This window comes from Oncorhynchus mykiss, unplaced genomic scaffold (genome assembly GCF_013265735.2).
Source record: "Oncorhynchus mykiss isolate Arlee unplaced genomic scaffold, USDA_OmykA_1.1 un_scaffold_219, whole genome shotgun sequence".
Classification (NCBI taxonomy): domain Eukaryota; kingdom Metazoa; phylum Chordata; class Actinopteri; order Salmoniformes; family Salmonidae; genus Oncorhynchus; species Oncorhynchus mykiss.
This window is the reverse complement of record NW_023493688.1, coordinates 541,500-563,999: the sequence shown is the minus strand read 5'-3', so window position 1 is coordinate 563,999 and position 22,500 is coordinate 541,500. Positions and strand designations below refer to the sequence as shown.

Below are 22,500 nucleotides of genomic sequence, written 5' to 3'. Positions count from 1 at the left end.
GACTACAATGGGCTATGGATTAAGAAAGTAGACTACAATGGGCTATGGATTAAGAAAGTAGACTACAATGGACTATGGATTAAGAAAGTAGACTACAATGGGCTATGGATTAAGAAAGTAGACTACAATGGGCTATGGATTAAGAAAGTAGACTACAATGGGCTATGGATTAAGAAAGTAGACTACAATGGGCTATGGATTAAGAAAGTAGACTACAATGGGCTATGGATTAAGAAAGTAGACTACAATGGGCTATGGATTAAGAAAGTAGACTACAATGGGCTATGGATTAAGAAAGTAAACTACAATGGGCTATGGATTAAGAAAGTAGACTACAATGGGCTATGGATTAAGAAAGTAGACTACAATGGGCTATGGATTAAGAAAGTAGACTACAATGGGCTATGGATTAAGAAAGTAGACTACAATGGGCTATGGATTAAGAAAGTAGACTACAATGGGCTATGGATTAAGAAAGTAGACTACAATGGGCTATGGATTAAGAAAGTAGACTACAACGGGCTATGGATTAAGAAAGTAGACTACAATGGGCTATGGATTAAGAAAGTAGACTACAATGGGCTATGGATTAAGAAAGTAGACTACAATGGGCTATGGATTAAGAAAGTAGACTACAATGGGCTATGGATTAAGAAAGTAGACTACAATGGGCTATGGATTAAGAAAGTAGACTACAATGGGCTATGGATTAAGAAAGTAGACTACAATGGGCTATGGATTAAGAAAGTAGACTACAATGGGCTATGGATTAAGAAAGTAGACTACAATGGGCTATGGATTAAGAAAGTAGACTACAATGGGCTATGGATTAAGAAAGTAGACTACAACGGGCTATGGATTAAGAAAGTAGACTACAATGGGCTATGGATTAAGAAAGTAGACTACAATGGGCTATGGATTAAGAAAGTAGACTACAATGGGCTATGGATTAAGAAAGTAGACTACAATGGACTATGGATTAAGAAAGTAGACTACAATGGGCTATGGATTAAGAAAGTAGACTACAATGGGCTATGGATTAAGAAAGTAGACTACAATGGGCTATGGATTAAGAAAGTAGACTACAATGGGCTATGGATTAAGAAAGTAGACTACAATGGGCTATGGATTAAGAAAGTAGACTACAATGGGCTATGGATTAAGAAAGTAGACTACAATGGGCTATGGATTAAGAAAGTAGACTACAATGGGCTATGGATTAAGAAAGTAGACTACAATGGGCTATGGATCACAGTTTCTCCTCACCCTGAAAGTAGACTACAATGGGCTATGGATTACAGTTTCTCCTCACCCTGAAAGTAGACTACAATGGGCTATGGATCACAGTTTCTCCTGGCCCATAACCTACTTTCAGGTTGAGGAACCATCTAACAGAGTTTACAAATACTGAACTCCTCCTTTAAGTGCTAACATTCCACTCCTTGTAGTCCGTGTCGTGTGCCAATGATCTTATTATGATCTTATAGATCTTATTTTTAGCTTGGCCTGCAATCAGTGATTTTATTGTGTTCTTTTATCTTCCCCTCTTACCTGTAGGTGCCTCCCTCTATGATAGGAACCAGGCGGGCGGCCATGACGGTTAGCTGTAGACAGGCAGCCTTCCTCAGGGGAACCCCCTGGTAGGACAGGGAGAACACTAGCGAGTAGTTCCCCGAACGCAGAGCCATCTTGGGCAGCGAGAGCTGCAGCCGTCGCACGTCTACTTCCCCCGGGAGAGGGATCTTAGAGGCCAGAGGTGCTGCCACCTGGAGGCCGGAGGGTGAATAGAGCCACAACGCATTCATCACCACAGTTTGTTGCTCTGTACTGAAAGGGGCTCCATCTTGAAAAGCTGACTGCTGAGGTGAACAAGTGACCCTTCACAAAGCCCCGCCCAGAACTCCCCCCCCCCCCCCCCCCCCCCCCCCCCCCCCCCCCCCCCCCCCCCCGAGGTTGCAACAGTAACCAAGGGGCGGGGCTTAGCGAAGGGTCAATGGTTAGAGATTGTATTATAGACGGTGGATAATCAACACAATACAGAACAACATATTGATTTAAGAAGCGGTACCGAATGGTCGTAGTTGCAGTGCGGGGTGGAGAAGATCTCCCAGAGGTACTGGGCTCCGTAGCGGATACAAGCCTTCAGGTCCACGCTAGCCTCCACCAGGGTGGGCTGGTAGCGCCAGATGGCTAGCCTAGGAGCCTGGACTACCTGAACCTCTGGCTCCTCACACTCCAACACCCTGATGGTCACCTCCACCCTGGCTACCACCCAGCTCACCAAGTTACTACAGTTCACCTAGTGGTGGGGAGGAGAATTACGGTCAATCTGCGTTTATTAGATTTGTGTTTGTTATAAAATGGGGTCGGGGGTTGGTTTACAGTAATCAAAACTGTTACTGTGTGTAAAATAATGTTTATCACAGTACAAGTACAACCTTATTTAGGTTGCTGCAAATTCCCTAGTGGTGGGAGGAAGAATGACAACTATCTCCGTGTTGGAAAACAGTGTAAGAAAATTGTAAGTGTAGCTTTGTGTAATGAAACTGTATTGTCCAGCAGACATAATGTTTATTATAGTTGTACTGATAGGAAGTCCCTAGAAAAGGGAAATTGGGTTTGCTGTCATTCACACAAAATCAAGAAACACATGAAAATAAACATGTTGATGATACTAAATAATATAAACCTAGTGTACCTGGACCAGGTATTGACCTGGGAACGCGTACACATGTTCAACAGAGGAGGTGGCGGAGAGCAGGGGCGCAGAGCCGTCCCTAAAGTCCCAGAGGAAGGTAACGGGTGTGGATTGAGGCGTGACGCCCGCCATCAGCATCACCGTCTTGTTGATGAAGGTGTCTCTGGGCCGGGCCTCCACCCGGGCCTCCGTCAGAACGTTCTGCACCTGGATGTGCTTGGTGATGTTCTGGCCGTTGAGCAAGTTGAATGCCCTGGATGCATTAAGAAAGATAGAATTTAGCAGATAGAAAATACTAAAGCAACATGTAACAGAGCAGATTTTCATATTGGTGGCCCCACTGGGAATCGAACCAACAACCTTGGCAGTGCTCAAAATTACAGTAACTTTCACCAAATTACCAGGATTTCCAAAAATCCCGGTTAGAAGATTCCCGAAATCAGAAGAGAATCAGCAGGAAACGCTGGATCCTCCCAACCAGGGTGTCTGTAAAAACCTGGGAAATTTTGGCGTTGCAAAGGAAGTTGGTACTTCAACAGAGAGTATTGGTGGTTCTGGCAGAACCCACAACCTTTGTGTTGTGAGCCCCATATTCAGTTGGTACGTCACCTCAACGAGAGGGTGAACGACACGGCCTCATTTACAACAGACTTACAGTACAGAATTTTAGTAGCCTACATTTTGGTCTTGGCGGCCCCAGCGGGAACTGATCCCCCTGCGTCTCTAGCCCCGTACTCAGTTGATACCTTACCTCAGGTAGATGGTGAGTGACCCGGCCTGGTCGGGGATGTAGGTCACCTCCTTCCCGATGTGGGGAAGGGGGAGGTGGTTAAGGTCAAAGGTCCACAGGAAGGTCACCGGGTTTCCTGTCAGGATGTCGGCTACCAAGGTCTTCTTGACGCCCACAGGCATGGCGGCGTCACAGCAGTCCAGGATACTCAGCGTGCTCACTGGCTCCATCACCTCCACCTGCAGGTGGCGCCGCTCAGAACTCACCTGGGGAAATGATGAGGTTACGGTAAAACAAGACAAAGAAAAAAACACAACAAACATCAACTATCATCACATATGTATCAACTACAACGATATTAAAATGCTTCATAAAAATAAATAGTCATATAAAAAGGTCCTCTAAACACGATGCGCAGCATTCTCTCCTGGAACTCCTGTATCTCACCTGGTTGTGTGCGGTCAGGTTTACCATGTAGGTGTCGACCCGGCTGAACTGGTGAACGTAGGTCTGGTTGAGGCCGAAAAGGGTCGAGTCTCCGCTGATGCTGAGGATGAAGCTCACGTTCGTCCCTGACGCCTTGGCGATGGTAAACTCCACCCTCTCCCCGACCGCCGCGATCCTCTTACTGGCCCTCAGCTCCAACCCCTGAATCTTATCCTGTACCGTCAACTCTCTGGAAAACGCCTCGCCGCTAACGTCGTTGGTAGCGTTTAGCATAACGGTGAACGGCCCTGGATCCTGGAAAACGTGGGACACCCTCCGTCCCATTTCTGTTCTGCCCAGCAACAGCCAGGTCCAAGATACGTTGGTGCCGGTCCTTAATTCTCCGTGGAGGGAGACATTGACGCCGGTGGCCACAAAGTTCTGCTCCGTGACGTTAGTCGCAGAGAACGTAACTCCTGTTACCACTTCCTGGACGTCAATGAACTTGGACACCGTATCGGCGCTGACCTCATTGGACACTTCCACAGTAACGACCTTCATTCCTGGAACAGTGAACCGATGAACCACAGAGGGCTCATTCCAGCCTAGAGCGCCCTCATCAGCCGACCACCGGTACTGCAGGTCCGAGCCTTTACTGGCCAACACCGTCAGGTTAGTGGAGGAGTTGACCGCCACAGGGTTGACGCTGGTCTCCAGGTACAGCTCTCCAACCGGATCGAGGAACTGGATTGTTCTGTTCACCGCAAGCGTTCCAAGGAGGTTGGTGGCCCGCAGGAAGACGTCACAGGGACCAGGGGTGGAGAAGTTGACCGGGATGGTCTTCCCGCTGAGGTTGAGCGCAGTGCTGACTGGCGCCAACTCCCTGAGGAGGTTCCAGCTGAAGGACATGTTGGTCCCTTCCCTCAGCGCGGCCTGGAGGTGGAGCACACGGTTCGTAGCGTAGCAGCACCCCCCCTCGCCCCCCATCTCCTCCTCAGGCTGGATCTGCAGCCCCTCCAGCTCCCGCAGCACATAGATGTATACGCTGGCCTGGGCTGAGCCCACGTCGCTCTCTGCCGTGACGATGACGTTGTACGTCCCCACCGACCGGAAGGTGTAATGAGTCTTCCATTCTTGGAGCCTGGGCGTGCAGCCGTCACACAGGTTCCACGAAAACCGCACGCCATCGCCTTCCTCCAGGTGAGCCTTGAAGTTGACTGTGGCATTTATGGGGACGTTGACCCGATCAGCGTTGACCACCAGGCCGCGGATGGGTGCCAGGACCGCCACGGCAACCTGGGTGTGGTTGCTGCTCACCGGGTTCGCCGCCGTCAGCGTGACATTGAAGACTCCAGAGACGTTGTAGGCGTGTGTCGCGTTCGGGCCGGGGGTGAGGGGCGTTCCGTCGCCGAAATCCCAGGTGTAGAGGCTGGCAGGCGCCAGCGAAGAGGTGGTGAAGAGGTACACCTCCCTCAGAGTCAGGTTATTGGATCTAGTCCCGTTATGTTGGATCAGGACCAGTCCTACCGGCCGCTGGATCTGAATCAGGACGCTGTCGTTACTGCAGGAGATGTTGTTGGACACAGTGACCGTCACCAAGTACTGACCAGGGTTTTTATAGGTGAACACCATGTCCGAATGGCCCTGGACAGGTGTAGAGTCCTCAATCACCCCAAAATCCCATAGGTAGGTGTAGTCGAAGTCTGGCAGGGCGCTGGCCCTGAACCGGCTTTCCTCCCCCAGTCTGAAGTTGCACTTCTCTGGGGTCAGGGTCACGTTGGACACCGCCGGCTGGACACAAACCCACGCAAAGAAGTTGGCCTTGTTGACGCCGCTGGACAGCAGCAGGGAGAGGTGGTAGTCCCCGCTGCCCCCGTAGGAGTGGCTGATCCTGGGGCTGCCCAGGTGTGTCTGGTTTGGGGTCCCGTCCCCGAAGCTCCACTCATACAGGTGAGAAGAGGCATTCCCCGAAACGAAGGCCTGGAAGTCGACCTGTGTCAGCTCCCGGACACAGCCCGCCGGCTCCAGCCTCACCACCTGCAGCACGAACACCTGGACAGGTACCAGGGTCCAGCGGGCGCTCACCGCATTCCGCGCCGTCACGTTTACCGTGTAGTTCCCGTCTTTCACGTAGGTGTGCGGAACCTCGGAACCCGCCGTCGTCACCAGGAACTCGTCGCCCATGTCGAAGCTCCAGGTGACGTTGTTACCTGCCTCCAGGTGTGCAGAGACCGTCGTCGGGGTGTTGAGCTCGGTCGGGGCGGAGGAGGTCGCCGTTAAACCTTTAATCTCCTCGTACACCAACATCTCAGCGCAGGCCTTCGTCCAGCTGATGGTATTATTCACGGACACACACACATTATGGACGCCACTGTGGCCGACCCCGTAGGTGTGGTTGACGCGACGTTGAGGCCCCTCTCTGGAGGGGGAGCCATCAGCAAAATCCCACGTATAGACGATGCCATAGGCCGAGGGCAAGGCGTGAGCCTCAAAAGCTGCTGGTTGGCCGGCCTGGAGGAGGCGGGGCTCTGTTTCTATGTCGACGTGGGTAAGGACACTGTATACGTGCATGTCGATGCGCTGGGTTCTGTTCTCGTAATGGTTAGACACAGACACCAGGACGGTGTAGACTCCTACAGAGACACAGGAAGGGGAGGGGCAAAGAGAAAAGCATTGTCCTCTTTTCCAAAATGTAACAAGACATTCCCAGTGACACTCCCAGATAAGGTTGATAAATCTCAGTAACATTCCCAGTGACACTCCCAGATAGGGTTGATAAATCTCACTAACATTCCCAGTGACACTCCCAGGTAGGGTTGATAAATCTCACTAACATTCCCAGTGACACTCCCAGGTAGGGTTGATAAATCTCACTAACATTCCCAGTGACACTCCCAGATAGGGTTGATAAATCTCAGTAACATTCCCAGTAACACTCCCAGGTAGGGTTGATAAATCTCAGTAACATTCCCAGTGACACTCCCAGATAGGGTTGATAAATCTCAGTAACATTCCCAGTGACACTCCCAGGTAGGGTTGATAAATCTCACTAACATTCCCAGTGACACTCCCAGGTAGGGTTGATAAATCTCGGTAACATTCCCAGTGACACTCCCAGATAGGGTTGATAAATCTCAGTAACATTCCCAGTGACACTCCCAGGTAGGGTTGATAAATCTCACTAACATTCCCAGTGACACTCCCAGGTAGGGTTGATAAATCTCAGTAACATTCCCAGTGACACTCCCAGATAGGGTTGATAAATCTCTGTAACATTCCCAGTGACACTCCCAGATAGGGTTGATAAATCTCTGTAACATTCCCAGTGACACTCCCAGATAGGGTTGATAAATCTCAGTAACATTCCCAGTGACACTCCCAGATAGAGTTGATAAATCTCAGTAACATTCCCAGTAACACTCCCAGATAGGGTTGATAAATCTCAGTAACATTCCCAGTGACACTCCCAGATAGGGTTGATAAATCTCAGTAACATTCCCAGTGACACTCCCAGATAGGGTTGATCAATCTCAGTAACATTCCCAGTGACACTCCCAGATAGGGTTGATAAATCTCGGTAACATTCCCAGTGACACTCCCAGATAGGGTTGATAAATCTCAGTAATATTCCCAGTGACACTCCCAGATAGGGTTGATAAATCTCAGTAACATTCCCAGTGACACTCCCAGATAGGGTTGATAAATCTCAGTAACATTCCCAGTGACACTCCCAGATAGGGTTGATAAATCTCGGTAACATTCCCAGTGACACTCCCAGATAGGGATGATAAATCTCGGTAACATTCCCAGTGACACTCCCAGATAGGGTTGATAAATCTCGGTAACATTCCCAGTGACACTCCCAGGTAGGGTTGATAAATCTCAGTAACATTCCCAGTAACACTCCCAGATAGGGTTGATAAATCTCGGTAACATTCCCAGTGACACTCCCAGATAGGGTTGATAAATCTCGGTAACATTCCCAGTGACACTCCCAGATAGGGTTGATAAATCTCGGTAACATTCCCAGTGACACTCCCAGGTAGGGTTGATAAATCTCGGTAACATTCCCAGTAACACTCCCAGGTAGGGTTGATAAATCTCAGTAACATTCCCAGTAACACTCCCAGATAGGGTTGATAAATCTCGGTAACATTCCCAGTGACACTCCCAGATAGGGTTGATAAATCTCGGTAACATTCCCAGTGACACTCCCAGGTAGGGTTGATAAATATTGGTAACATTCCCAAAATTCCCAGGTTTTCCAGAAATGCAGGTTGGAGGATTCTAGATGTCCTGCTTATTCCCTCCTGAATTCGGTAATCTACTAACCGGGATTTCTGTGAAAGCATCTGTTTTTAAATAATATACTGTAAATATAGCATGAATACTATAAACCAGTATAGAGGTGGATTAACAGACCTGGCTGTTGGTACTTGTACTTGACTTTGTTGGGCAGGAGCACCTGTGTAGGGGAGTCTGGTAGGGGAGGGTACAGGGAGGTGTTGTAGGGAGGTTTAAAGTCATATTCCTGGTAACCTCCGTCTCCAAACGACCACCTGGGGGGGACAGGGCACGATGGTGTCAAGACAATCAATCACAGACACACACACGCACACGCACACACATACACACACACACACACACACACACACGCACACACACACACACACTAGTGTCTGAGAAGCAGTGGAGGGTTTGGAGAGAGAGGAGTGGAAACTGGATCGCTCACTGAGATGAACAAGAGAGTGAAGAGAGACTGAGGGAAGGAGGGAGGGAAGGAGAGAGGGAAGGAGAGAGGGAAGAGAGACTGAGGGAAGAGAGACTGAGGGAAGAAGGGAGGGAAGGAGAGAGAGAGAGGGAAGAGAGACTGAGGGAAGGAGGGAGGGAAGGAGAGAGAGAGGGAAGAGAGACTGAGGGAAGGAGGGAGGGAAGGAGAGAGAGAGAGGGAAGAGAGACTGAGGGAAGGAGGGAGGGAAGGAGAGAGAGAGTGAAGAGAGACTGAGGGAAGAGAGACAGAGGGAAGGAGGGAGGGAATCGGAGGGGAACATTCCTGTCAGCAATCTGCTCTAACCACAAGACTGTAAATCAAAACCCTGTCCCACATAGAAGGCTGCAATTACCACACACAAAGACTGTGTGTGTGTGTGTGTGTGTGTGGAAAGGAGAGACAGAAAGAGAAATGTAGACATGTTTAGGAGACAGTCTCAGTCTCAGAGAGATGTACACATGTTTAGGAGACAGTCTCAGTCTCAGAGAGATGTTTAGGAGACTGTCTCAGAGAGATGTAGACATGTTTAGGAGACAGTCTCAGAGAGATGTCGACATGTTTAGGAGACAGTCTAAGCATGAGCTTGGTTTGGTCTGTGTTTATGATATGTTGGTGTGCGTGCTGCGTGTGTGTGTGTGTGTGTGTGTGTGTGTGTGTGTGTGTGTGTGTGTGTGTGTGTGTGTGTGTGCGTGCGTGCGTGTGTGTATGTGTGTGTGTGTGTACGCGTGCCTCTCACACACTACAACCTACCGGAAGGTGGCGTCCACGGACACATCCAGGACCACGGAGGTGGTCAGGAACTGGTCCGAGCCCTGCGTGACCACGCCAGGCACGCCGGTGACCGTGAGGTTGACCATGGGGTTCATACGGTCGACCGTCACGTTGAAGTGGTCCGTCAGGTTGCTCACATGGTTCATCGCCGTCACCTGTAGGATAGGAAATTGATTGGTTGATTGATTGGTTGATAGCTACTTCGATATTGAGGTTTCTGCATTGTGATGTATTTACACATCAACATTCTACGGCAGCCATCTTAACTCCCCATTAACATTACATGGGGAATATTTAAACAATGCTATGTAACGGAATGTCTACAACATTCTACGGCAGCCATCTTAACTCCCCATTAATATTACATGGGAAATATTTAAACAATGCTATGTAACGGAATGTCTAGAACATTCTAAAAGTTGGCCCAACTCTCCACATATCTCTCTCTGTTTCTACCTAATCCCAGCGGGTGTCTGTTCCATATGGCTGGTGAACATGAGGGTGAGAGCTCCCCCTTATCCGTTGATTAATTGATGGATTGATTGTGTTTATTGTCCTTTATGAGGGACAGCTTTCACAAGGTCCTATGTTACACACATCAAGATACTAAAGGCACTACTGGGGGTTTCTAAAGGTCAAACTCATACTAGTGTGTTGATCACAGTATATATTCCTCTACTGTCCCAGTCCCTATACAGAGTTCTAACCAGTCTTCATCTACTGTCCCAGTCCCTATACAGAGTTCTACCAGTCTTCCTCTACTGTCCCAGTCCCTATACAGAGTTCTACCAGTCTTCCTCTACTGTCCCAGTCCCTATACAGAGTTCTACCAGTCTTCCTCTACTGTCCCAGTCCCTATACAGAGTTCTACCAGTCTTCCTCTACTGTCCCAGTCCCTATACAGAGTTCTACCAGTCTTCCTCTACTGTCCCAGTCCCTATACAGAGTTCTAACCAGTCTTCCTCTACAGTCCCTATACAGAGTTCTAACCAGTCTTCATCTACTGTCCCAGTCCCTATACAGAGTTCTAACCAGTCTTCATCTACTGTCCCTATACAGAGTTCTAACCAGTCTTCATCTACTGTCCCTATACAGAGTTCTAACCAGTCTTCATCTACTGTCCCTATACAGAGTTCTAACCAGTCTTCCTCTACTGTCCCTATACAGAGTTCTACCAGTCTTCCTCTACTGTCCCTATACAGAGTTCTAACCAGTCTTCATCTACTGTCCCTATACAAAGTTCTACCAGTCTTCATCTACTGTCCCTATACAGAGTTCTAACCAGTCTTCATCTACTGTCCTAGTCCCTATACAGAGTTCTACCACTCTTCCTCTACTGTCCCAGTCCCTATACAGAGTTCTAACCAGTCTTCATCTACTGTCCCAGTCCCTATACAGAGTTCTACCAGTCTTCCTGTACTGTCCCAGTCCCTATACAGAGTTCTACCAGTCTTCCTCTACTGTCCCAGTCCCTATACAGAGTTCTACCAGTCTTCCTCTACTGTCCCAGTCCCTATACAGAGTTCTACCAGTCTTCCTCTACTGTCCCAGTCCATATACAGAGTTCTACCAGTCTTCCTCTACTGTCCCTATACAGAGTTCTAACCAGTCTTCATCTACTGTCCCTATACAGAGTTCTAACCAGTCTTCATCTACTGTCCCAGTCCCTATACAGAGTTCTAACCAGTCTTCATCTACTGTCCCAGTCCCTATACAGAGTTCTACCAGTCTTCCTCTACTGTCCCAGTCCCTATACAGAGTTCTACCAGTCTTCCTCTACTGTCCCTATACAGAGTTCTACCAGTCTTCCTCTACTGTCCCAGTCCCTATACAGAGTTCTACCAGTCTTCCTCTACTGTCCCAGTCCATATACAGAGTTCTACCAGTCTTCCTCTACTGTCCCTATACAGAGTTCTAACCAGTCTTCATCTACTGTCCCTATACAGAGTTCTAACCAGTCTTCATCTACTGTCCCAGTCCCTATACAGAGTTCTAACCAGTCTTCATCTACTGTCCCAGTCCCTATACAGAGTTCTACCAGTCTTCCTCTACTGTCCCAGTCCCTATACAGAGTTCTACCAGTCTTCCTCTACTGTCCCTATACAGAGTTCTAACCAGTCTTCATCTACTGTCCCTATACAGAGTTCTACCAGTCTTCATCTACTGTCCCTATACATAGTTCTACCAGTCTTCCTCTACTGTCCCAGTCCCTATACAGAGTTCTAACCAGTCTTCATCTACTGTCCCAGTCCCTATACAGAGTTCTACCAGTCTTCCTTTACTGTCCCAGTCTCTATACAGAGTTCTACCAGTCTTCCTCTACTGTCCCAGTCCCTATACAGAGTTCTACCAGTCTTCCTCTACTGTCCCAGTCCCTATACAGAGTTCTACCAGTCTTCCTCTACTGTCCCAGTCCCTATACAGAGTTCTACCAGTCTTCCTCTACTGTCCCTATACAGAGTTCTAACCAGTCTTCATCTACTGTCCCTATACATAGTTCTAACCAGTCTTCCTCTACTGTCCCAGTCCCTATACAGAGTTCTAACCAGTCTTCATCTACTGTCCCAGTCCCTATACATAGTTCTAACCAGTCTTCATCTACTGTCCCTATACAGAGTTCTACCAGTCTTCCTCTACTGTCCCAGTCCCTATACAGAGTTCTAACCAGTCTTCATCTACTGTCCCTATACAGAGTTCTAACCAGTCTTCATCTACTGTCCCTATACAGAGTTCTAACCAGTCTTCATCTACTGTCCCTATACAGAGTTCTAACCAGTCTTCATCTACTGTCCCTATACAGAGTTCTAACCAGTCTTCATCTACTGTCCCTATACAGAGTTCTAACCAGTCTACCTCTACTGTCCCAGTCCCTATACAGAGTTCTAACCAGTCTTCATCTACTGTCCCTATACAGAGTTCTAACCAGTCTTCATCTACTGTCCCTATACAGAGTTCTAACCAGTCTTCCTCTACAGTCCCTATACAGAGTTCTAACCAGTCTTCATCTACTGTCCCTATACAGAGTTCTAACCAGTCTTCATCTACTGTCCCTATACAGAGTTCTAACCAGTCTTCATCTACTGTCCCTATACAGAGTTCTAACCAGTCTTCATCTACTGTCCCTATACAGAGTTCTACCAGTCTTCCTCTACTGTCCCTATACAGAGTTCTAACCAGTCTTCATCTACTGTACCTATACAGAGTTCTAACCAGTCTTCATCTACTGTCCCAGTCCCTATACATAGTTCTAACCAGTCTTCATCTACTGTCCCTATACAGAGTTCTAACCAGTCTTAATCTACTGTCCCAGTCCCTATACATAGTTCTAACCAGTCTTCATCTACTGTCCCTATACATAGTTCTACCAGTCTTCATCTACTGTCCCTATACAGAGTTCTAACCAGTCTTCATCTACTGTCCCTATACAGAGTTCTAACCAGTCTACCTCTACTGTCCCAGTCCCTATACAGAGTTCTAACCAGCCTTCATCTACTGTCCCTATACAGAGTTCTAACCAGTCTTCATCTACTGTCCCTATACAGAGTTCTACCAGTCTTCCTCTACTGTCCCAGTCCCTATACAGAGTTCTACCAGTCTTCCTCTACTGTCCCAGTCCCTATACAGAGTTCTACCAGTCTTCCTCTACTGTCCCAGTCCCTATACAGAGTTCTAACCAGTCTTCATCTACTGTCCCTGTCCCTATACAGAGTTCTAACCAGCCTTCATCTACTGTCCCAGTCCCTATACAGAGTTCTAACCAGTCTTCATCTACTGTCCCTATACAGAGTTCTAACCAGTCTTCATCTACTGTCCCTATACAGAGTTCTAACCAGTCTTCATCTACTGTCCCTATACAGAGTTCTAACCAGTCTTCATCTACTGTCCCAGTCCCTATACAGAGTTCTAACCAGCCTTCATCTACTGTCCCAGTCCCTATACAGAGTTCTAACCAGTCTTCCTCTACTGTCCCTATACATAGTTCTAACCAGTCTTCCTCTACTGTCCCTATACAGAGTTCTAACCAGTCTTCATCTACTGTCCCTATACAGAGTTCTAACCAGTCTTTATCTACTGTCCCTATACATAGTTCTAACCAGTCTTCATCTACTGTCCCTATACAGAGTTCTAACCAGCCTTCATCTACTGTCCCTATACAAAGTTCTAACCAGTCTTCCTCTACTGTCCCAGTCCCTATACAGAGTTCTAACCAGTGTTCATCTACTGTCCCTATACAGAGTTCTAACCAGTCTCCCTCTACTGTCCCAGTCCCTATACAGAGTTCTAACCAGTCTTCATCTACTGTCCCAGTCCCTATACAGAGTTCTAACCAGTATTCATCTACTGTCCCTATACAGAGTTCTAACCAGTCTTCCTCTACTGTCCCAGTCCCTATACAGAGTTCTAACCAGTCTTCCTCTACTGTCCCTATACAGAGTTCTAACCAGTCTTCATCTACTGTCCCAGACTCTGTTATGACTCTGTTGTGACTCTTTTGTGACTCTGTTATGACTCTGTTATGACTCTGTTATGAATTTGTTGACTCTGTTATAACTCTGTTATGACTCTGTTATGACTCTGTTGTGACTCTGTTGTGACTCTGTTGTGACTCTGTTGTGACTCTGTTATGACTCTGTTATGACTCTGTTGACTCTGTTATGACTCTGTATACTCTGGTATGACTCTGTTATGACTCTGTTATGACTCTGTTGACTCTGTTGACTCTGTTATAACTCTGTTATGACTCTGTTATGACTCTGTTATGACTCTGTATACTCTGGTATGACTCTGTTATGACTCTGTTATGACTCTGTTATAACTCTGTTATGACTCTGTTATGACTCTGTTATGACTCTGTTATGACTCTGTATACTCTGGTATGACTCTGTTATGACTCTGTTATGACTCTGTTATGACTCTGTATACTCTGGTATGACTCTGTTATGACTCTGTTATGACTCTGTATACTCTGTTATGACTCTGTTATGACTCTGTTATGACTCTGTTATAACTCTGTTATAACTCTGGTATGACTCTGTTATGACTCTGTTGACTCTGTTATGACTCTGTTATGACTCTGTTATGACTCTGTTATAACTCTGTTATGACTCTGTTATGACTCTGTTATGACTCTGTTATAACTCTGTTATAACTCTGTTATGACTCTGTTATGAAGGCCAGATTTCCCATCACATTTCTGAGGTAGAGATGTCCCATAACTACAGATGTAGGATTTGAACTCTTTGTATTTGTATGCTGGTGTTGCACAGAAGTGGTGGATGAGTTGGTGGGGAGTGTCCTCCAAAAGCAACAGTACATGGATATCAAAGATCAAAGTAGCTGGACACTAGCATAGCTTTACCACCTAGCTTAGCTTTACCACCTAGCTTAGCTTAGCTTTACCACCTAGCTTAGCTTAGCTTTACCACCTAGCTTAGCTTTACCACCTAGCTTAGCTTTACCACCTAGCTTAGCTTTACCACCTAGCTTAGCTTTACTACCTAGCTTAGCTTTACCACCTAGCTTAGCTTTACCACCTAGCTTAGCTTTACCACCTAGCTTAGCTTTACCACCTAGCTTAGCTTTACCACCTAGCTTAGCTTTACCACCTAGCTTTGCTTTACCACCTAGCTTTAACCAACACCAAACCAGCATCAACCAAGGCAGGGGCCCATATCAGTGTCATCTATGTTTTATTGTGTGTATGTGTGTGTATGAGTGTGTGTGTGTGTGTGTGTGTGTGTATATGAGTGTGTGTGTGTGTGTGTGTGTGTGTGTGTGTGTCTCACCGATAGTTTGTAGACAGCTGGGTTCTGGTATATGATGTTCAGCACGGTGTTGTAGTAGGTGAAGTAGGGCTTATCATCCACTGTCCATTTAAAGGTTGGGCTGGAACCTCCCTCTACAGCAGCAGTATAGCTCTGGAACACACAGAGAGGAGATAACACACACACAGAGGAGATAACACACACACCGAGGAGATAACACACACACACAGAGGAGATAACACACACACAGAGAGGAGATAACACACACACAGAGGAGATAACACACACACAGAGGAGATAACACACACACAGAGAGGAGATCACACACACACAGAGAGGAGATCACACACACACAGAGGAGATCACACACACACACAGAGGAGATAAAACACACACAGAGAGGAGATAACACACACACAGAGAGGAGATAACACACACACCACAACACACACACTCCCCTAACACAAACACACCCAACACACCCCCAACACACACATTGAACTCACCACGACTGATTCCATGAGGACTCTGTGTCTGGGATGAGGCTGGACCACCAGACCTCTCAGAGGTTCCTCCACCCCGACCAACAGGCTGAGTCTGGCCTCCGTCACCTCGCTGTGGACACACACACACACACACACACACACACACACACACACACACACACACACACACACACACACACACACACACGATGAGCAACATTGAGACTTGAAGATGTATGTATGTTGATATACTGTGTGTAGATATACTGTGTGTAGATATACTGTATGTAGATATACTGTATGTGATATACTGTATGTGATATAATGTATGTAGATATACTGTATGGGATATACTGTATATAGATATACTGTATGTAGATATACTGTGTGTAGATATACTGTATGGGATATACTGTATATAGATATACTGTATGTAGATATACTGTATGTGATATACTGTGTGTAGATATACTGTATGTAGATATACTGTATGTAGATATACTGTATGTAGATATACTGTATGTAGATATACTGTATGTAGATATACTGTATGTAGATACACTCTTGGAGAAAAGGGTTCCAGAAGGGTTCGATGCTGTCCCCATAGCAGAACCCTTTTTGGTTCCAGGTAGAACCCTTTTTGTTTCCAGGGTAGAACCATTTTGGGTTCCATGTAGAACCCTTTGTGGAACATGGAACCAAAGGGTTCTCCTATTGGGACAGCCGAAGATCCCTTTCATGTTCTAGAACGCACCCTTTTGTCAGTGTAGGGACGTATAGAATCATAGAGATATCTGACCTGTGTGCTGACAGATTCACCACCACCGGCCCCCTCTCCTCCCCGAGCCCCAGATCTATCACCGCAAACAGACTGTGGCTCTGGTTCCCCCCGCCTCTCCCTGGTTCTCCTGCCCTGCCTGCCCCTCTACACTCCCCCACAGTGGGCAGGAAGTCAGGGGGGCAGTGGTCCTGGAAGAGGACACTCTGGTTGCTTCCCTGCCAGTGGACTTTGGCTCCGTATTGGGAGTGGACCCGGAGCAGAACCACCGTCTGGTTGGGCCTGGATCACAATCACAATCATTTGTATTTGCCAAGTACATTATTTCACAGGAACCAGGAACTTGACCAGGTGAAAGGGTACTGATAATATCTTACAATAAACAGAATATACAAGGCAGAATATTAATAGTCATTTATGAATCCAATACAACACAACGCAACGCAACACAACGCAACACAACGCAACACAACACAACACAACACAACACAATGCAACACAACGCAACGCAACACAACACAACACAACACAACACAACGCAACACAACGCAACGCAACACAACACAACACAACACAACACAACACAACGCAACGCAACGCAACACAACACAACACAATACAACGCAACGCAACACAACACAATACAACGCAACACAACACAATACAACGCAACACAACACAACGCAACACAACACAACACAACAAAACACAATACAACGCAACACAACACAATACAACGCAACACAACACAACGCAACACAACACAATACAACACAACACAACACAACACAATACAACGCAACACAACACAACGCAACACAACACAACACAATACAACACAACGCAACACAACACAACACAATACAACACAACACAACACAATACAACAAAACACAATACAACGCAACACAACACAATACAACGCAACACAACACAACGCAACACAACACAATACAACACAACACAACACAACACAATACAACGCAACACAACACAACGCAACACAACACAACACAATACAACACAACGCAACACAACAAAACACAATACAACGCAACACAACACAATACAACAAAACACAATACAACGCAACACAACACAATACAACACAACACAACACAACACAATACAACGCAACACAACACAACGCAACACAACACAACACAATACAACACAACGCAACACAACACAACACAATACAACACAACACAACGCAACACAACACAACACAACGCAACGCAACGCAACACAATACAACGCAACGCAACACAACACAACACAATACAACACAACACAACACAACACAATACAACACAACACAACGCAACACAACACAACGCAACGCAACACAACACAACACAATACAACACAACGCAACACAACACAACACAATACAACACAACACAACACAACACAATACAACACAACACAACGCAACACAACACAACACAACGCAACGCAACGCAACACAACGCAACGCAACACAACACAACACAACGCAACACAACACAACACAACACAACACAACACAACACAACACAACGCAACACAACGCAACGCAACGCAACGCAACGCAACACAACGCAACGCAACGCAACACAACGCAACACAACACAACACAACACAATACAACGCAACACAACACAACACAACACAACACAACACAACACAATGCAACGCAACACAACACAACACAACACAACACAATACAACGCAACACAACACAACGCAACACAACACAACACAACGCAACGCAACGCAACGCAAAACACAATACAACGCAACACAACACAACACAATACAACGCAACACAACACAACACAATACAACGCAACACAACACAACACAATACAACGCAACACAACACAACACAATACAACGCAACACAACACAACGCAACGCAACACAACACAACACAACGCAACGCAACACAACACAACACAACACAACACAACACAACACAACACATTACCTGAAGTAGTAGGTTCCGTTCTGAGAGGGGGGGTGGAGGACGGTGAGGCCCAGGGGAGGGACCACGCGGATGGGACATGACGCCATGACAGGGAAGGCAGGGTCGTCGGAGGTCACCTCCAGGCTATAGAGCCCCGGCTGGGGGAGGCCGGAGGAGAGCTGAGACCCCTGTAGCTGGGTCTCACTATGCCCAACGTAGAGCACCCTGATCGGGCAGACCACGTCCGCAGCCCAGACTCCTCCTCGAACATCCTCCAGGGTTATTTCAACGCTCTGGTCCAGGTCCACGGAACCTTCTGATTGGTTGGAGTTGGCCCACAGCCAGTCAGATTGGTTGAGGGCCAGGATTGGCTGTCGCCACGGCGACTGGGGTGAAGGGTCGCAGCGGAGCAGGGAGGCGGGGCCGGCGTCGTGCTGCAGGCCGATGATGTCGCCGGGGGAGACCAGCAGGTCCTCGACACACTCCCTCACCTGAGGGGGAAGGAGAGGAGGAGAATTTGTTTTAAAAGTACTAGTTGTCTTTGTTGTGTGTAGTTGTGTGTATCACTGTAGGTGTTTTGTTCTTTCATCATTGTGTGTGTGTGTGTGTGTGTGTGTGTGTGTGTGTGTGTGTGTGTGTGTGTGTGTGTGTGTGTGTGTGTGCGTGCGTGTGTGTGTGTGACGGTGTGTGTGTGTGTGTGTGTGTGTGTGTGTGTGTGTGTGTGTCTGTCCATCCACTCACCAGTATGTGTGTAACAGGTCCAGCAGGCAGTGTAACCACCACCTCATCCACCAGGCTGTAGCTGGGACGCAGCGCCCCGGGTGGCAGAGTGTCTGCCTGGGTACAGTTGGCACAGGATCCAGGGTGGCAGGGGCTGGCTAGGGGCAGGCAGCGGCCCAGGAAGGGGCACCACTGCTGGGAAGGAGGGCAGGACGTGGATGGTAAAGGGGTGGAGGTGCTGGGCTCCATGGAGACACACAGAGCCACAGGATGACATAGGAGACCACCGCATCCTGGAGGGAGGAGAGTCGGGGTCGTCATGACAGAAACATCATCATGACAGAAACATCATCATGACAGAAACATCATGACAGAAACATCATCATGACAAGAAACATCATCATGACAGAAACATCATCATGACAGAAACATCATCATGACAAGAAACATCATCATGACAGAAACATTATCATGACAGAAACATCATGACAGAAACATCATCATGACAGAAACATTATCATGACAGAAACATCATCATGACAGAAACATCATCATGACAAGAAACATCATCATGACAGAAACATTATCATGACAGAAACATCATGACAGAAACATCATCATGACAGAAACATCATCATGACAGAAACATCATGACAGAATCATCATGACAGAAACATCATCATGACAGAAACATCATCATGACAGAAACATCATGACAGAAACATCATCATGACAGAAACATCATGACAGAAACATCATGACAGAAACATCATGACAGAAACATCATCATGACAGAAACATCATGACAGAAACATCATCATGACAGAAACATCATCATGACAGAAACATCATGACAGAAACATCATCATGACAGAAACATCATGACAGAAACATCATCATGACAGAAACATCATTATGACAGAAACATCATGACAGAAACATCATGACAGAAACATCATCATGACAGAATCATCATGACAGAATCATCATGACAGAAACATCATGACAGAAACATCATCATGACAGAAACATCATCATGACAGAAACATCATGACAGAAACATCATCATGACAGAATCATCATGACAGAAACATCATGACAGAAACATCCAGTGCTTAATTTGATCCAGAACAGGATCCGGCACCTCTACGTTTTGGACTGTTTTGTTCCAGAACCTATCTGGCTGGATCATGAACCTCTCGTGGCATGAAAAATAATTTTCACATTTTGCAAAGTAAAAATGACTAAAAAAGCGTTCCAAGTTAATCTGAATTAAATATCCTGTTAAAAAGTTAATCTGAATTGCCTCTTCGTTAAATATCCTGTTAAAAAATTAATCTGAATTGCCTCTTCGTTAATTATCTGTTAAAAAGTTAATCTGAATTGCCTCTTCGTTAATTATCCTGCCCTGCAACATCGCACCCTGTTTGAGACCAACACGTGGCCATGGCTGTGTGAGTAGCAAGCCTGTATCTCTCACAGAACTACAATGAGATTCACTTTCTGTGTTCTCTCTCCCTCTCTCTGTTCTGATAGACATGAACCTGCAACTCCCGTCTGTCCAGCGTTGCATTTCATCACTTATTTAGTTACAGAATCAAGGCTGTCTGTTCAGAAAGAAATGAAATGATCCAGTTTGTCCTACTACACCATGAGAAGGTCTATCATTTAGACACAGAGGATCAATAGTTTCTTTTGAAAAACTGCCTGGCTGTGGATTGTGTGTAGCCCAATAACAAGGCCTACAGTCAGGGATGTGCTGTACGTCTGTCAGTGAACGACAGCATGCAGACAAAACAGGCCTTTCACAATATTTCTAAAACAAATCGCAGGGAAACAGGTTGGAAAGCAAATGTCTCCTGCAGAAAACAGAAGACTCTGTCTGCTGCAGGCTGGAAAAATACTTGATCTACTTCTAAATATTGTTTTACATAGTAAAGAGAGAGAGAGGCTTTTGGCACAAACACATCGGACATCACTGGTGAGCGATCTGAGCATCATTAGGGGAGTGATCTGAGCACCATTAGGGGAGTGATCTGAGCACCATTAGGTGAGTGATCTGAGCATCATTAGGTGAGTGATCTGAGCATCATTAGGTGAGTGATCTGAGCATCATTAGGGGAGTGATCTGAGCATCATTAGATGAGTGATCTGAGCATCATTAGGGGAGTGATCTGAGCATCATTAGGTGAGTGATCTGAGCATCATTAGATGAGTGATCTGAGCATCATTAGATGAGTGATCTGAGCATCATTAGGTGAGTGATCTGAGCATCACTGGTGAGTGATCTGAGCATCATTAGGGGAGTGATCTGAGCATCATTAGGTGAGTGATCTGAGCATCATTAGATGAGTGATCTGAGCATCATTAGGTGAGTGATCTGAGCATCATTAGGTGAGTGATCTGAGCATCACTGGTGAGTGATCTGAGCATCATTAGGGGAGTGATCTGAGCATCATTAGGTGAGTGATCTGAGCATCATTAGGTGAGTGATCTGAGCATCATTAGGTGAGTGATCTGAGCATCATTAGGTGAGTGATCTGAGCATCATTAGGTGAGTGATCTGAGCATCATTAGGGGAGTGATCTGAGCATCATTAGGTGAGTGATCTGAACATCATTAGGTGAGTGATCTGAGCATCATTAGGTGAGTGATCTGATCATCATTAGGTGAGTGATCTGAGCATCATTAGGGGAGTGATCTGAGCATCATTAGGTGAGTGATCTGAACATCATTAGGTGAGTGATCTGAGCATCATTAGGTGAGTGATCTGAGCATCATTAGGTGAGTGATCTGAGCATCATTAGGTGAGTGATCTGAGCATCATTAGGTGAGTGATCTGAGCATCATTAGGTGAGTGATCTGAGCATCATTAGGGGAGTGATCTGAGCATCATTAGGTGAGTGATCTGAGCATCATTAGGTGAGTGATCTGAGCATCATTAGGTGAGTGATCTGAGCATCATTAGGTGAGTGATCTGAGCATCATTAGGTGAGTGATCTGAGCATCATTAGGGGAGTGATCTGAGCATCATTAGGTGAGTGATCTGAACATCATTAGGTGAGTGATCTGAGCATCATTAGGGGAGTGATCTGATCATCATTAGGTGAGTGATCTGAGCATCATTAGGGGAGTGATCTGAGCATCATTAGGTGAGTGATCTGAGCATCATTAGGTGAGTGATCTGAGCATCATTAGGTGAGTGATCTGAGCATCATTAGGTGAGTGATCTGAGCATCATTAGGTGAGTGATCTGAGCATCATTAGGTGAGTGATCTGAGCATCATTAGGTGAGTGATCTGAGCATCATTAGGTGAGTGATCTGAGCATCATTAGGTGAGTGATCTGAACATAATTAAGTGAGTAATCTGATCATCATTAGGTGAGTGATCTGAGCATCATTAG

At 46.5% G+C, this 22,500-nt stretch overlaps 1 protein-coding gene across 1 annotated transcript in view; it reads right to left on the bottom strand.

The window, feature by feature from the left end:
* Positions 1-22,500, bottom strand: part of LOC110516582 (polycystin-1-like) — a gene marked incomplete at its 3' end in the record, with an annotated part of 111,461 nt that overhangs the window by 22,314 nt on the left and 66,647 nt on the right. Inside the window, 12 exon segments of the mRNA XM_036973055.1 lie at positions 1,552-1,766; positions 2,069-2,299; positions 2,699-2,951; positions 3,450-3,694; positions 3,876-6,487; positions 8,277-8,413; positions 9,376-9,551; positions 15,183-15,314; positions 15,668-15,776; positions 16,446-16,706; positions 18,397-18,866; positions 19,117-19,388. Coding sequence (XP_036828950.1) covers positions 1,552-1,766; positions 2,069-2,299; positions 2,699-2,951; positions 3,450-3,694; positions 3,876-6,487; positions 8,277-8,413; positions 9,376-9,551; positions 15,183-15,314; positions 15,668-15,776; positions 16,446-16,706; positions 18,397-18,866; positions 19,117-19,388 — 5,113 coding nt within the window.